The sequence below is a fragment of the Bos indicus x Bos taurus genome, chromosome 3, assembly GCF_003369695.1.
Source record: "Bos indicus x Bos taurus breed Angus x Brahman F1 hybrid chromosome 3, Bos_hybrid_MaternalHap_v2.0, whole genome shotgun sequence".
In the NCBI taxonomy this organism is placed as follows: domain Eukaryota; kingdom Metazoa; phylum Chordata; class Mammalia; order Artiodactyla; family Bovidae; genus Bos; species Bos indicus x Bos taurus.
The window spans coordinates 106,252,219-106,267,062 of record NC_040078.1 but is presented as its reverse complement, the minus strand read 5'-3'; the positions used below and the strand labels follow the sequence as shown (position 1 = coordinate 106,267,062).

Below are 14,844 nucleotides of genomic sequence, written 5' to 3'. Positions count from 1 at the left end.
GACACACCGGTGGTAAAAGACTGTTTTTCGACATCTGTCTGGCCCCCCATCTTCTTTCTTTTTCTTTTGGCCAGACCCCAAGGCTTTACAGGATCTTAATTCTCCACCAGTGATGGAGTGCCCTCAGAGTCCTAACCACTGAACCGCCCGGGGAATTCCCCTCCCACCTTCTTTCAAGGAGCAGATTATTTAGCACTCTTTCAAATCTTTCCTTGACTGTTTCAACTCAGGGCTTCCTATATCCCAGGGCTTCTTGTTGGGGAGACAGGTTCAGCCTTTTCATTTTTGCTGAGAGGGATAGCGGCGGTGCAATGAAGAGGGAAGGCTTTGAAATGGGGCAAAACCTAGCCCTGGCTCTGCCACATTACAGCTATTTCATTTGCGTTTTCCTCCCCTTAGTTGTAAAACGGAGATAATAATAGTACCACCCTCACAGGGTGGTTAAAGGGCTGAAGGAGATCCTGTCAAGCCTGGAGGAAGTTCTCCATAAAATGCTGCTGTTGCTATCATTGTGTGCTAACGGCTGTGGTCTCCACGCCTTTCCACAAAGTGGGGGTTTCTGCCCAAGGCAAAGCGTTGCCTTTGCGTTGCCTGGTTACCTCAGCTTGTCTTTCTCCCCCATCAGGAGGACCGCAAAGATGCCTCTGTCCATAAGAAGAAATAGTCCATCTTGGGGAAAGAGAGAGAGGCGTCGGTTAGGAAAGTGCCAGCGCTACATACTCCAGGTTTAGAGCAGAAGGAGACTCGACTTGATTCCAGAAGTTAAAAGGCGGCAGTGGGCTTTGGAGCCCCTACTTTTCCTGGACCTGCGGGTTCGAAGTCATGAGGTGTAGATCTCGCTCTGGGAGAACTCACTCTGGGGGTCCGTGGGCAGGTCACTTTTAGCCTTGGGCTTCAGTTTCCTCGTGCGTGTCAGGTGGGTCTCCAGGCCTTCCCCCGATGTTGCGCGGAGCACGCGCAGCCGGATACGGGTTCCGGACTAGAGAACGTGGCTGGATGGCACCAGCTAGCAGGCCGGGTGGTTTGGGCAGGCGGGAGGACCGGCGCGCTCCAGGATTGGCTGGAGGCGGGGTAGCAAAGCTCCAGGATTGGCCAGATCAGAGAGGGCTGGACGAACCTTTAAGAGGCGCGGGGGGCGTGCAGGGGAGTGAGTGCTTCGCCCAGCCGCCTGCCGGGTTAACTTGTGTGCGGCGACCGAAGTGGCGGCGGCGGCTACAACTACAACGCGAGCCCGGGCGGAGCGGAGGCCCGCGGAGCAGAGGAGCATCCCGGCTTCCCGGTCCCCGGGCGGCGTGGCCCGCGGGTCATGGCCAAAGGAGAGGGCGCCGAGAGCGGCTCCGCCGCGGGACTTCTGCCCACTGGCATCCTCCAAGCCGGTGAACGCCCGGTCCAGGTGAAGGTGAGGTCCCCGCAACCCCAGATGGAGGGTCTGGGATGGGGGGCCAGGATGAGATGGGGGCGTCGCGGGATAAGCCTGGTTCTGGGACACACTGGGCTAAGCCAGGGACAGAAGAACTCAGAGGCAGGAGAGAGCTCTGGGGGTGCCCTGGAGGCGGGGAGTGATGGAAAAGGTTTGTAGGCGCCAGGCCCCCCTTTTGCCCACCCCAGCTCTGGGCATTTCTGGAGAGCAGCCTTACAGGCAGCTCCACGTGGTGCCCGGCTCTGCCTAGCAGGTTTCCGTTCCTCTGTGATCAGCCGCTAAAGTTTGCTGCCTTAGACGGCAGGGAGACCCCAGAAATCTGGGAAACCCACCTTGGTCCCCCATCTCTCATCCGCCTACTCCCCACCCCCACATCCTACGCTAGCTTCTCAACTCTTCGGCGAGGGCGAGGGCGGATCAAGTTCATTCATAAAACAAGAGCTCTGCTCTTAAAGGAGCCGCATCCTGTAGGCTCTGTGTGAGTGTAGGTATCGGCCGCGCGTACACTTTGCGCTTTGCCTGTCTTGACTTTCGGCCCCATTCCCAGCTCTCTGGACGTAATGAAGGACCCAGTGACATCAGGCGGCCCCAGAGAGGGATCCCAGGCAATATATCTGCCTGGGAGGTGACTGCCTTTTCGTTTTAATTTTATTAACCGATCTTTGGAAGGAGCCTGGGTAAGCAATTAATGCTGCTGCAATGTATGAGTAATCTACTTTCCCTGGGCAACCTTAACCTCCCTAGTGCCCCACCCAGAGAGGGCCCAACCCAGCACCTAGAGGCTTTCCTACCCCCTATTCCCCAGTCCCCACAACAAGATCCCCTGGGCACTGGGGGAGGGGGACAGGGAGAGGTAGGGGAGGGCATCTCCTGGGTTTGCCTGAAGGTCTGGCTGCCTCCAGGGGCCAGGGAGGCTCTGGGACAGATGGAAGGAACAGCTGTGCCTACAGCCAACTGGGCTGGGCCCTTAAAGATCTCTAGAGCTCTCACCCAGTAGGCAGGTGGGTTCTACCCTCTGAACTATGGCGGGAGCCAGGCCTGGGCTTAGGCAGCTTTTGGCAGCAAGAGGATTTTCAGGTTGTGGCAGTTGGTGCCAGGTGGGGACAGGTTCACTGCTGGAGCATACTCCCCCTTCAACTTGGAAAGAAACATGATTGAGGCCTTGCGGGGGGGGGAGTCATTAAGGGATGGGGCACTGATGATCTGGGGTTGGGGTGAGGTGGCTTAGGGGCTACTTCTTCAGTATGAATTCGCCTTTTCCAGATTTTTAAAAACAGAGAAGACCTCTCTTTTCTTGTGAGAAGTGAACTCTTCCCTGGGTGGTAACAGGGCAAGGCAGAATTATCCTTCCTGGCAGAGTTGGTTAGAGGGATGGTCTTGGCTCTGGAAAGTTCTACAATGGAGGCCAGTCTCGTCTCCAGGTCTCTTCATTCTTTGCTCTTCTTCCCAGAAGGAACCAAAGAAGAAAAAACAGTTGTCCATTTGCAACAAACTATGCTATGCAGTTGGGGGAGCCCCGTATCAGGTGACGGGATGTGCCCTGGGGTTCTTCCTGCAGATCTACCTGTTGGATGTAGCTCAGGTGAGTGAGCTGAACTCCCTAGGGCTCCTCCATCATCCCAAGGTGGGAGAGACTACGGACTCTAGGCTAGAGTTTTTCCCCTCAACTGGGAAATGGGACTAGGCACCCCTCCACTTCTGCCTCTCAGAGTCACAGTGGAGTAGAAATAAGGCTTTGGAGAGTATCCAGAAGGGGAGTCTCTCAGCCCCAGGAGTCTTAGCTGGCAAGGTCAGGCAACTCCTCCTTGCCTGGCAAAAGCAACAGAGCCTGGAGGGGTAGGCAATGGTGTGAGAGAATAAAGCCCGCTCTGACGTTCTTAGAAGAGACTGGCACACCATGTCCCCAGTTGGACGGCAGTCAGCTGGCTTGGCTCGGAGATTGGTGGATGTTGTCAGGCCTGTGGATGAGGTGCATCCCACCTTCACCTAAGGAGCAGAGGCATGCAAGTGGACAGAGGGGCCCTCACAGGGTACTTAGGGTGTCACAGGGCTCCTCGGCCAGCAGCCTGGCATCCTGAGAATTCACCTTGTCTGGTGCAAGAGTGGGAGGCCAAACTGCCAAGGCTCTCAGGGTGCACACACCGGCTGTCTTTTGCATGTAACTTCTGACTTTGCAAACAAGGCATCTTAGTGGTATCCGCTTACAGATGGGGAACCCTGAGCCCCAGATAGGACAAATGACTCCCTTTAAGTAGCTAGTTTCCAAGCAACTCCCATGCCCTGGGTCCTAAGTTGGGTGCAAATACGACTAACCCCCTGTCAAAATGTAAAAAGTTAGAAAAGTCAGACGAGGAAAGTCCTCTCCATCTTCTTGGAGTAATAGTAATAGTGATAGTAATAGCAGAGCCTTGAATAAAGAAGAGTCCAGAAAAATTGTCTATAAGCCGAGAAGTTCTGGAGGCAGAGGTATAACTTTAATGGGTAGTGATGGTAACAGCCTACTCTATTTAATCCTTTTTCCACATCCAAGATAGAGCTCGACCCTGTAAAATAGGGATCATACACCATTATACAGATGGGAAAACTGAGGGCCACTGTGGTGACCCAGAAAATGCTATCTCTGCTTTTATTTGGCTGCACTGGGTCTTAGTTACACTTAGTTGCAGCATGTGAGATCTTATTCCCCCTCCAAGAGTCAAACCTGGGCCCCCTGCATTGTGAGCATAGAGTCTTAGACACTAGACCACTAGGGAAGTCCCTCAAATGCTCGTTCTGGCATCAGGTGGTTAGGGGCTTGTGAGAGGGAGACAAGGAAATGCAATCTGGATTCAGTCTAATTGATGAGTTTTCAAAGGCAGTGGAGGGGAGGACAGAAGAGGGGGGACCTGGCAAAGTTTCTCAGGAGACACACAGTACCACTGCTATTGGGTGACTGTTATTATCATTATTAACAAGGCAAGTGATGATGCTTGAGGCCTGGGTAGGAGCAGTACAGGGTCCTAATGGCCTGGCTGAAGTGGGGAGGGACCCCCGCTTTTGCCCATCAGTGAGGGTTGAGGTTGCCCATCAGATGAAGGAAGAGGGAGTCATCTTTTTCCTGTTACTCATCCCAGGTGGATCCTTTCTCTGCTTCCATCATCCTATTCGTGGGCCGAGCTTGGGATGCCATCACAGACCCCCTGGTGGGCTTCTGCATTAGCAAATCTCCCTGGACCCGCCTGGGCCGCCTCATGCCCTGGTGAGTAGAAGATGCTCCTTCATGGTGGTAGAAGGCGGGGCCTCTGGTGTGTCTGCTACCCCATGGTTCTTCCCTCTGGTTTGTCAGACTGGGAGGTGAGAAGAAGGAATGATGGCAAAAGCCTCAGCAGGGCCTCAGCTGGACCAGTCATGGGCACTGGAACTCTTGCCAGTTCAGGCTGGTCTAGCTGTTAGACTGAGAAGATTCCCCTGTCTCAGGCCCCATTCCTCCCCAAGGTCCTTTCCCTTCCATGAAACTGGAATTCTAACCTCTCCACTCCATCACTTCCTATAGCGGTTGAAAGGTTACATTCTGGAGCCAGCCTGCCTCAGTTTTAATACCAACTTGACCACTTATAGCTGTACCACCTTGGGCAAGACAGTTTAACTCCTCAGCCTCAAGTTCCTTCATCTGCACAGTGGAGATAATAATTATATCTTCCTCACTGGGTTGTGGTGAAAATTAAATTTTGTAATATATAATGTACTTGGCTTCCCTGGTGGCTCAGACAGTAAAGACTCTGCCTGCAGTGCGGGAGATGTGGGTTCAATCCCTGGGTTGGGAAGAGCCTCTGGAGAAAGGAATGGCAACCCACTCCAGTATTCTTGCCTGGGGAATTCCATGGACAGAGGAACCTGGTGAGCTACAGTCCATGGGTTTGCAAAGAGTCGGACCTGACCGAGTGACTAATACACACACACAGCATATAACGTACTTAGAACAGTGCCTGACACATTAAGTAATATATAACTGGGCACCCCTGCAGAGTGGCTCCTGGAGGTGGGGTATGGGTGGATGATAAAACCGAGAATGGGAGTGCATAACCTCTGGCTTCTTGGGCCCTGAGAACGACCTTTTCCTTTGATACAAAGCCTACACTCCTCAGCTTCAGACTGTGAGGCAGGGTTGGGGGAGGTGGTGCCACAGATCAGACGGCAAAGGCAGGCACAAGGGACAGGCGAACAGGCCGGAGCTCTGGTTCCCTCCAGGACATCCTGCTTGGTGGTTGGGGGGGAGGAGGACATACCCCTTTCATCTCTGGCCCATCCACGCTCAAGTGGGCGCCTTCCTGCCCCAGGGGCGCGCATACCTGGTCTCCGGCCTTCAAGGCCTTCAAAGCTCTTCCCACAGTCCCTGCCCCCCCACCCACAGCTTCCTTTCCCACGAGGCCCCCCTCCCTCCAAAACCCCGCCAGCCCCTGGCGAAGGCCCAGGTCGAGGCCTTTGATCCAGGCTTTGTGGCCAGGGGACAGGAGAGCCTGCCTTACCTGCGCAGGATGCTGGGGCTCCCAGGGAGCCAGCCCCTGAGACTGCCTCAGGGGCCCTGTACCCGCCTGTACCCGCAGTCCGTTGTACCCGCCTCCCTGGCAGCTGGTGGGGGGCGGGGCTCCGCTGCCACATCTCCTCATGAGGCACAGCCAATGGCAGGCAGCCACTCGGGCCAGCCTGAGGCAGCAGTAACCCGGGTTACTTTCAGTCACATTTGGTTCCTCAGCTTCCTCAGCGGCCGGCTGCTTGGACGGGAGTATTTTGGCGAGGGCTGCCAGAGCAGCCCTTGTTCTGGGAGGATTTGGGACAGGAGAGGAGGGGTGGGGTGGGGTGAGGCAGGGGGAGGGGAGGAAGCCCTCTCTGTGGGAGGTAGGATCCGAGGCCATCTTGCCTGCCTGGGCAGGTGTGGCAGCCCACTTGGTGAAGTAGCTGAGGGCCCTTAGGGCTGGTTTCTGATTTGACGCATGTCTCTGGACATGTCCTCAGCTGTCTGGGTGGGACCTCCTGGCAATATCTGCGTGGTCCCCCACCCCCATCTGAGTGCGTGCTGAAGGCTGCCATGTAATACACATGACCCAACTCTCCATCCATACCTGTCAGGACCTGGGAACGCTTCTCCTTCCAGTGTAAGAAGAGGCTGGGCCTTCCAGGGGTTCATGAGCCCTGGGACGCCCCTCTCCTCCTAGGCCTCAGATCAGCCCCTGCCCTCAGTCAGCATTTAGGTCTTCCTTTTCAGACCAGGAAGACTTTGACAAACGCTTTCCTGGAGTTCCCAAGGCCGCCAGTGAGGGGCAGGGTGTCGGCAGGGCCACGTGGCAGATGTGGCAGGGCTGGGCCTGAGGTCGGAGTCCCAGCCCAGGGCTTTGCAGCTCCTGAAGTCTCCTGCTGGGCTTTCCTGGTGTGATAATCACGGCGCTGTGTCCCAAGCGCTGGTCTACATTTTAATATTAACTACTTCAACCCAATGACGCAGAGCCCAAGTCCTTACAGTGGCCTGCAGAGCCCAGGCATCCCTTTTCCTCTCCAAGTTCATCTCCTAATTCCATCTCCCATACTCCAGCCCCCTGACCTCCTTGGTACTCCCCAGACCTGCTGGGGCACATTTCCGGCCTGAGCACCCTTGCCCTGCAGGCTCTGCAAGGCCAACTCCCGCTCATCTTGGCACAGAGGTCACCTTCTCAATGAGGGCAACTCAGGCCACTTGGCTATGGATTGTACCCCCATACTCTTAATCCTCTTCAGCCTGCTTTCTATTTTCCATAACACTTAATTACCATCTAATACGTTATGTAGCTTTTGTGCGTGTGTGTGATAAAATACACTATTTAAAATTTTTTTAATTTACCATTTTAGCCATTTTCGAGTGTACAATTCAGTGGCATTAAGTATGGTCACACTGTTGCACAACCATCTCCAGAACTTTTTCCAAACTGAAACTCTGTACCCATTAAACACTAACTCTTCATTCCTTCTTTCCCTCTAGCCCCTGGCAACCAACTGTCTTCTGTCTGTGAATCTGACCCATCTAAGTGGGATCATACCAGATTTGTCTTTCTGTGTCACTTCTAGGTTTATACTGTAGCATGTTTCAGAATTTCATCCCTTTTTAAGGCTGGATAGTACATATCTTATGTTTATTTTTTTTCGTTTGCCAACTAGCATGTGAATGTCATGAGGGCAGTGATTTGTCTGTTTTGTTTCCTGATCCATCCCAAGTCATTAGAATAGCACTCAGCTCAGAGTTAGCATTTGAATATTTCTTGAGTAAATGTTGAAGGTGAGGTAGGTGTTCTTACTACTCTCATTTTACAGATGAGAAAATGAGTCTCAGAGAAGGTAAATAACTTGCCCAAGACCAAGTTATTAATAGTTAGTAGTAGAGCCAGAACTGGATCCCTGAATTGTGGGCTCTTCTAACCATGGGTCTCCATGGCCTTGGTTCTCAGCTGCCTTTTCTATTTTTTTAAGATTTTATTTATTTTATGTTTGACAGCACTGGGTCTTGGGTGCTGCACACAGGCTTTCTCCAGTTGCAGGGACCTCTCTCTAGCTGAAGTTCATGGGCTTCTCATGGTGGAGGGCTTCTCTTGTTGCGGAGCACAGGTTCAGTAGTGGGGCATGGGTTCCGTTGCTCTGCAGCATGTGGGATCTTTCTGGACCATGGGATTCACATGTGGGGAGGCAGACCTTTGCCACCCCCAACCCTGCTTATAGTTATTTCACGGGGCCCAGTCCTCCCTTGTGGCCGCTCCAGAAGGAAATCTTCCCCTGGAATTAGCCTCCCTTCACCCCGTGTGTACACACAATGGTGAGAACCCCAGCACTGGGGCTGCTTCTTCTCCCCAAAGTCTCAGCCTCCATTCTCATCCCCCAGCCCATAGAAAGCCCCTGTGTCTAGAGCCTTAACCCCTGGGGAGAGGCAGTCAAGACTCAGAAGGGTCTGACCTCCTGCTCCATGCTCGGAATTGTAGGCCAGAACCCTGTCTCAGTCTGCCCTTCCAGGGTTGGCCATCAGTACCTTCCCAGAGACCCTGGGGTGGGTGGATCCAGAGGGAGGAATTTCCTTCCCACCAGGCACCCTGTGGGGCTGCTGAAGAGTCCAGGCCGGGCCCGAATCCTAGGGTTTTGGCATCCAGCTCCCACTCAGACTCTCCCCTTCCTCAGGATCACCTTCTCCACCCCCCTGGCCATCATCGCCTACTTCCTCATCTGGTTCGTGCCCGACTTCCACCAGGGCCAGACCCTGTGGTACTTGCTTTTCTACTGCCTCTTTGAAACGCTGGTCACGGTGAGTGTGGGCAGGGGGAAGGAAGTCCCTGGGGCCTCCGGGGTTGGTGCCCAAAGCCACATCTGTCTGTCCATCGTCTGACTGGCCGAGGGCCTCTCTTCCATGCCAGTGTTTCCACGTTCCCTACTCAGCTCTCACCATGTTCATCAGCACGGAGCAGAGTGAGCGTGATTCTGCCACTGCCTATCGTAAGTTTCCCCCGCCCACTGATCCCACCCACCAGGCACCCAGAGTCCCCCACTCCTTGACTCTCCTACCATGTTTCTTCCCTTTTGGGCTCAGCTCTCTGCTCTTGGGAGAAGGTGTGAAACCATACTGAAAAATAACTGATTGCTCTCTTGAGACCAGAGAGGTACAAGGACCAGGCAGAGGTCACACAGCAAGGCCACAAGTTTAAGCCAAGATGCCATCTATAACCATTCCATCTGGAGCTGTTTCCATCTCTCGGGGCTAGAGCTTCTGGGGCTTCTATCCATCTGACGTTCCTCCCTGGGGGCCCACAAGCCATGCGGCCCTTCCAAAGGACCTTTTTTTCTACTCAGGGATGACCGTGGAGGTGTTAGGTACAGTGCTGGGCACAGCAATCCAGGGGCAGATCGTGGGCCAAGCAGATTCGCCTTGTATCCCAGATGCCAATGCTTCTACAGTCAATCGCACGCAGAGTTCCACCTCGATCAAAGAAACGGTGAGTTCTTGGCAGGGCAGGGATGGGGGAAGATGAGGAATGATGGGGTTTGCAGTTATCCTCAGAATAGTAATAATGGCTAGTGTTGGTAATTTGTTGGGCATTTGTTACATATAGTTTTAATATGTCCACTTTGCAGATAAGGAAACTGATGCACTGAAAGGCTAAATAATTTGTCCAATGTAATATAGCTAGTGAGTTGCAGAAACTAGGTTTCGGAAGATTTGAACTGTGGGCTTTCAGACTCCACATCCTGGCCTTTTTAGAGTTCATCTGGGCTTGTTCCAGCCTTGGGAAGCAGCAGTAGGCCCAAGCTAACTTTCTCATTTCACAGATGGAGACAGAGAGGCCCCCAGAGAAGGGACTGATCAAAGGTCATTGAGTAGAGCTGCTGGGAGCTGGGATGAAATCAGACTGACTGTGTCTCTATGTGATCTTTACCTGCTTTATAGCAAAATGCATACCTGCTGGCAGCAGGAGTCATTGCCTCCATCTATGTCATCTGTGCTGTCATCTTGATCCTGGGCGTGCGGGAACAGAGAGGTGAGGGGTCCCAGGGAGGGGTACAGGCCCCATCGTGGGGCAGTTTTTGTCCCTCTGCCTGGGCCTTAGACTCTGGGAGGGGCCTCTGCTCCTGCTCACTGTCCCCTCTGGCCCCCAGAATCCTACGAGACTCAGCAGACCAAGCAGATGCCCTTCTTTCGGGGCCTCCGGCTGGTCATGAGCCATGGGCCGTACATCAAGCTTATTGCCGGCTTCCTCTTCACCTCCTTGGCTTTCATGGTGAGTGGGGCTCTGATATGCTCGGCCTGATGGGGGAGTGCAATAGGGGATGGGATAGGCCTTAGAATGTGACAGGGCCTGAGGGACAGGTGGGATGGGGGGTGGGGTGAGCAGAGGTCCCCCGAGCATGCAAAGAGTCTTCGAGGCTCAGCTCCATCAGCACCTGTTTCTTTGTCTTTCTTCCTGCCACACCGTCCTGGCCCCCAGCTGGTGGAGGGGAACTTTGCCTTGTTTTGTACCTACACCTTGGGCTTTCGGAACGAATTCCAGAATCTGCTCCTGGCAATCATGGTGCGTGTGGGGTCCCAAGGGTGGCTGAAGGGGCTTAGGCAGTGAGATGGTTCTTTGGATAGCCAGAGGATATTTCCCAGACTGGCCAAGATCGTGAGGGATGAGGGAGGCTTCTCAGAACATTTGGATCTGACCTACAGTGGCTTAGGTAGGACTATGAAAGAAAGAGTTTGGGTACATATATCAAATCTTTATTGGGACTCCCTGGTGGTCCAGTGGCTAAGACTCCACATTCCCAACGCAGGGGGTCTGGGTTCAGTCCCTGGCCAGGGAACTAGCTCCCACATGCCGCCACAGAAGATCCTGTAACTAAGAGTTTGCATGCTGCAACTATGGGGGAAAAAAAAAAAAAGATCCTGCGTGCTGCAACTAAGACCTGGCACAGCCAAATAAATATTTTAAAAATATCTTTATATTGTATACCTTGAACTAGTAACTAGTACAATGTTCTTGTCAATTATATCTTAGTAACACTGGAGAAAAAAGAAAGCATTGGGGTTAGATGTTCAAGTAGAAAGCATAGCGAAAGCAAAGATGTGGAGGCCAGAACTCAGAGTTCTGTATTCAGAGGGCAGCAGATAAGATCAGGACTTTGTCCTAGCTCCTTGAAGAGCCATCAGCTGCCGTGGAGCAATCCAGGGGATGGCAGCTGGCTGCTCCTGGTCAGGGCTAGCAACACCTTTGGAGTCCTGGGAAGGGCAAGAGGGATTCCAGGGCTCTAACCCACTTCTTCACCCCTTTGCCCCTCCACAGTTCTCAGCCACAGTCACCATCCCCATCTGGCAGTGGTTCCTAACCCGGTTTGGCAAAAAGACAGCTGTGTACATTGGAATCTCGGTGAGTGGGGCTGAAAGGGTAGGGCCTGGGCTGGCCTGGGGGTTACTGCTGGGAGCCCCCCAGCTGACTCATCTTCCTACACCCACTCTCCTAGTCAGCAGTGCCATTTCTCATCTTGGTGGCCCTCATGGAGAGTAATCTGATTGTCACATACGTGGTGGCTGTGGCAGCTGGCATCAGCGTTGCAGCTGCCTTCTTACTACCATGGTAAGTATATATATATATATATATATTGGTATGTTCCCCAGCCTCCCAGCTCCCCAGTTCTGAAACTCCTTAGGGAGAATCTGTGGGGACTTCTTTTTCTGCAGGTCCAGGTTGGGAGTGGGGCAGGTCCTCCCGGTACAGTTGTACAGATTGTGAACTGCTTGAGCACACCTAGTCAGGATGGGAAATGGGGGTTCAAACCCTGTACTTTACTTGCCCAGCTGAGCAGCTACATGTGGGGCTACTTCATCTCAGAGGAAGAGGCCTTCTTTTTTGATTCACGTGAAGTTGCCATCTCATCACTGAACTGTGTGTGTGTACTATAGAACTGCCAGCTCCCAGAGGAGCACTCTTATTGACCTGGACCACACGGGCTAGTGGAGGCCTGGCGTTGCTAGGTGGGAGGGTGCTCATGGCCGCCACCCCTGTGTGCAGGTCCATGCTGCCCGACGTCATTGATGACTTCCACTTGAAGCAGCCCCACATCCACGGGACCGAGCCCATCTTCTTCTCCTTCTACGTCTTCTTCACCAAGTTTGCCTCTGGAGTCTCTCTGGGCATCTCCACCCTCAGTCTGGAGTGAGTGGGGTGGGGGTCTGGGTAATGCTGGGCAGGGGCAGGCCCCAGGTGCCCCCTCCTCACCACTCCCCTAACCACTGGGCCCCACAGCTTCACCGGGTACCAGACCCGTGGCTGCTCCCAGCCGGCACGTGTCAAGTTCACGCTGAAGATGCTGGTGACCATGGCTCCCATAGTCCTCATCCTCATAGGCCTGCTGCTCTTCAAGCTGTACCCCATTGATGAGGAGAAGCGGCGGCAGAACAAGAAGGCCCTGCAGGCTCTGAGGTGAGTGGGCAAGGGATGGTTGGTGGACAAAAGAGCATCATCCAGTCTAAGCCCTTGAAAAGCACCTCCTGGAGCTGCCAAGCTCGGATCTGCCTCCCAAACATCTTCCCCTCCACCGCTTCTCCTCTGCCCTTCCCCTCTGCCAGTTCATCACAATGGCAGTTGATGTATCTTTTCTTCTTTTTGACTATTTTATTTTTAAAAAATATTTATTATTTGGCTGCATCGAGTTGCAGCACACAGAATCTTTGTTGCAGCATGCAGGCTGCTCTAGTTACGGCATGGGACCTCTGTAGTTGCAGTATGCGGGCTTAGGTGCCCCTCAGTATGTGGGATCTTAGTTCCTCAACCAGGAATCGAATCGATGAGTCTCCAGATGCCAGGAAGGGAGCTAAAGACTACATCCCCTTGCATTGGAGGGTGGATTCTTAACCACTGGACCACTGGGAAAGTCTCCTAGTTAATGTTTCTTGAGCCCTTTGCTGTCTGCTTATGCTGAGTTGGTTTTACGTTTATTCATTCATCAAGTACGTATATGGGAAGCCTGTGTGCCAGGCCTTGGTCTAGTGAATGATACAAAAAAAAATCCCTGTCACCTAAGGCGGTTTACATTTTAGAGAGTGTGCTCATGATCTCCTGTGGTCATCTTAACAGCCTTGGGCATCAGAGATTCCTGTGATTCTCACTCTGCAGATGACGAAAGTGAGGCTTAATCAGAAGTGTGACAAGTGATAAGGGGCAGACCTGGGGTTTGAGCCCCTGTATTCTAACTCCAGAGCCCATACTCTTCATGGCTCTCCTGGCATGCAGGACTTCAGTGTGAAGACCAGAGAGCAGGGTGGAGTGAGTTATGCCAGCTCATCAACCCGCCCAGGCCAGGATGTAGTACTGGAACTTGGGGTGCCTTGAGGACAGCAGGAACAGTGAACAAACCTCAGCAGTTTCTGGGCTGAGAGTGGGAGTGAACAAGCACTGTCCTGTGATTTAGACTAACCTGGCAGTCAGCTAAGCCTGCAGAGCCAAGATCCCTCGGGGAACAAGCAGGTGAGTAAGGATGCTTCCTCCAACCCGTCTCCTCTGGTTCTTGCAGGGAAGAGGCCAGCAGCTCAGGCTGCTCTGACACAGACTCTACAGAACTGGCCAGCATCCTCTAGTACCTACTGGATGGCCCGAAGCCACTATATACAGGGCCTGGGTCACCAGGCCACACGAGGAATCGAGGCCCGCTTGCCTGCTCCCTGCATAGCTGGTCTCCAGATGCCAGGAAGGGAGCTAAAGACTTCATCGTAGGCTGCTCCCTGAATAGCTGGTCTCCAGATGCCAGGAAGGGAGCTAAAGACTTCATAGTAAGTGACCCAGGACACCTCCTGTGCCTATCATGGGGCGGGCATCAGCCGCCGGCCTCCCTGTGACCACCCTAGGGGCCAAGCCCAGGGACTGCTACTGTGAATATGCCAAGGACTGATTGGGCCTAGCCTGGAACACTAATGTAGAAACGTTGTATACAGAGACTAATTAATAACTTAATGACCATGTATATAGCAGTGTGTATGTATGTATATGTCTGTAAGCTATTAATGTTATTAATTTTCATAAAAGCTGGAAAACTGAGCTGCCTGTTTCTGCCTTTGTTCTCAGCAACTCACTGAGCCCTTCTGTTCCAGGATGCAGAGAGTAAGAGGGAGCCAGAATGTGTGTGGGGGTGTAACAACAGCATTGGCTAACGTTTACTAAATACCTGTCTGTACCAGGCCCAGTTGTGGAAGTTTTCCTCTCACCTTAATGGTGTTCTCACTTAATTCTGGGAACCATTTTGCTGGGTCAGGACTGTCCTCATTTTATTTTATTAGTATTTTTAAATTTTTTGGCTATGTGGCATGTGGGGTCTTAGTTCCCCAACCAGGGTTAGAATCCATGCCCTCTGCAGTGGGAGCACAGTCTTAATTACTGGACCACCAGGGAAGTCCCCTGTCCCCATTTTACAGGTGAGGAAACTGAGCCCCACTACTGAGAGAAACTTGGCTAAACTCACACAGCCAATAGAGATCTAACTGGGATAACATCCCAGGTGTGTGAGACTCCAGTATCTTAACCACTACCCACTGTACCCTGAGTCTGAGAACAGCCAGTTTGCTCTGCTTCCCGCCCTGTGCGTGCCTGAGCAGGGGCTGGCTGTGCAGGGGCGGATTCTGTGATTAGGACCCTGGGGGCCCGAGAGACCTGTGATTCTCTATCACTGATGACAGTGTTGGAAGGCCAGTCTATGTGTTGCTTGAGGGGAAGGATCTCACCACTGGTATCGGGGAGGAGGGCAGTGGGAAACGCCTAGTTTGTAGCATTTGCCTATTTCTAGAGTGTAAATGTTCCCACTGTAGCCAATTTCAAGTTGCCAGCGGTTATTCTATCCTGAAAATTTAGTAATTGGCCCTCGCAAGCTGGTAGGAGCTTGTCTTAGCAAGTCATCGCGTGTAACACACTCAG

General features: G+C 53.0%; 1 protein-coding gene and 1 long non-coding RNA gene across 4 annotated transcripts; one reads left to right on the top strand and one right to left on the bottom strand.

The window, feature by feature from the left end:
• The first annotated feature begins 1,140 nt into the window (after positions 1 to 1,140).
• On the top strand, positions 1,141 to 13,974 carry MFSD2A (major facilitator superfamily domain containing 2A). Of its 3 annotated transcripts, none has more exons than XM_027537695.1 (14): positions 1,141 to 1,399; positions 2,871 to 3,010; positions 4,503 to 4,658; positions 8,591 to 8,714; positions 8,824 to 8,902; positions 9,257 to 9,399; positions 9,852 to 9,942; positions 10,061 to 10,182; positions 10,390 to 10,473; positions 11,227 to 11,310; positions 11,405 to 11,517; positions 11,953 to 12,096; positions 12,187 to 12,363; positions 13,454 to 13,974. In XM_027537695.1, the coding sequence occupies exons 1-14, from the start codon at positions 1,307 to 1,309 to the stop codon at positions 13,515 to 13,517; spliced, it is 1,614 nt and encodes a 537-aa protein (XP_027393496.1). In that variant the 5' UTR covers positions 1,141 to 1,306; the 3' UTR covers positions 13,518 to 13,974. The 3 variants fall into 3 exon arrangements, with proteins under 3 accessions (XP_027393496.1, XP_027393495.1, XP_027393494.1); XM_027537694.1 differs by having other exon boundaries at positions 1,142 to 1,399; positions 2,874 to 3,002; positions 4,534 to 4,658; XM_027537693.1 differs by having other exon boundaries at positions 1,142 to 1,399; positions 2,871 to 3,002; positions 4,534 to 4,658.
• Positions 3,873 to 6,233, bottom strand: LOC113890083. Its single transcript, XR_003510428.1, has 2 exons — positions 5,926 to 6,233; positions 3,873 to 4,746 (listed from the first exon to the last, which is right to left on the bottom strand). It is a non-coding gene; the product is annotated as an uncharacterized LOC113890083 (long non-coding RNA).
• Positions 13,975 to 14,844: the final 870 nt, after the last annotated feature.

Excerpts from the sequence above, each read along its gene's own strand:
- MFSD2A (XM_027537695.1), top strand. The coding sequence starts at position 1,307 with ATGGCCAAAGGAGAGGGCGCCGAGAGCGGCTCCGCCGCGGGACTTCTG. Across the intron at positions 3,011-4,502 it reads GATGTAGCTCAGGTGAGTGA|GGAGTCATCTTTTTCCTGTT; the intron begins GCTGAACTCCCT and ends ATGAAGGAAGAG. Across the intron at positions 10,474-11,226 it reads ATCTGCTCCTGGCAATCATG|TTCTCAGCCACAGTCACCAT; the intron begins GTGCGTGTGGGG and ends GCCCCTCCACAG.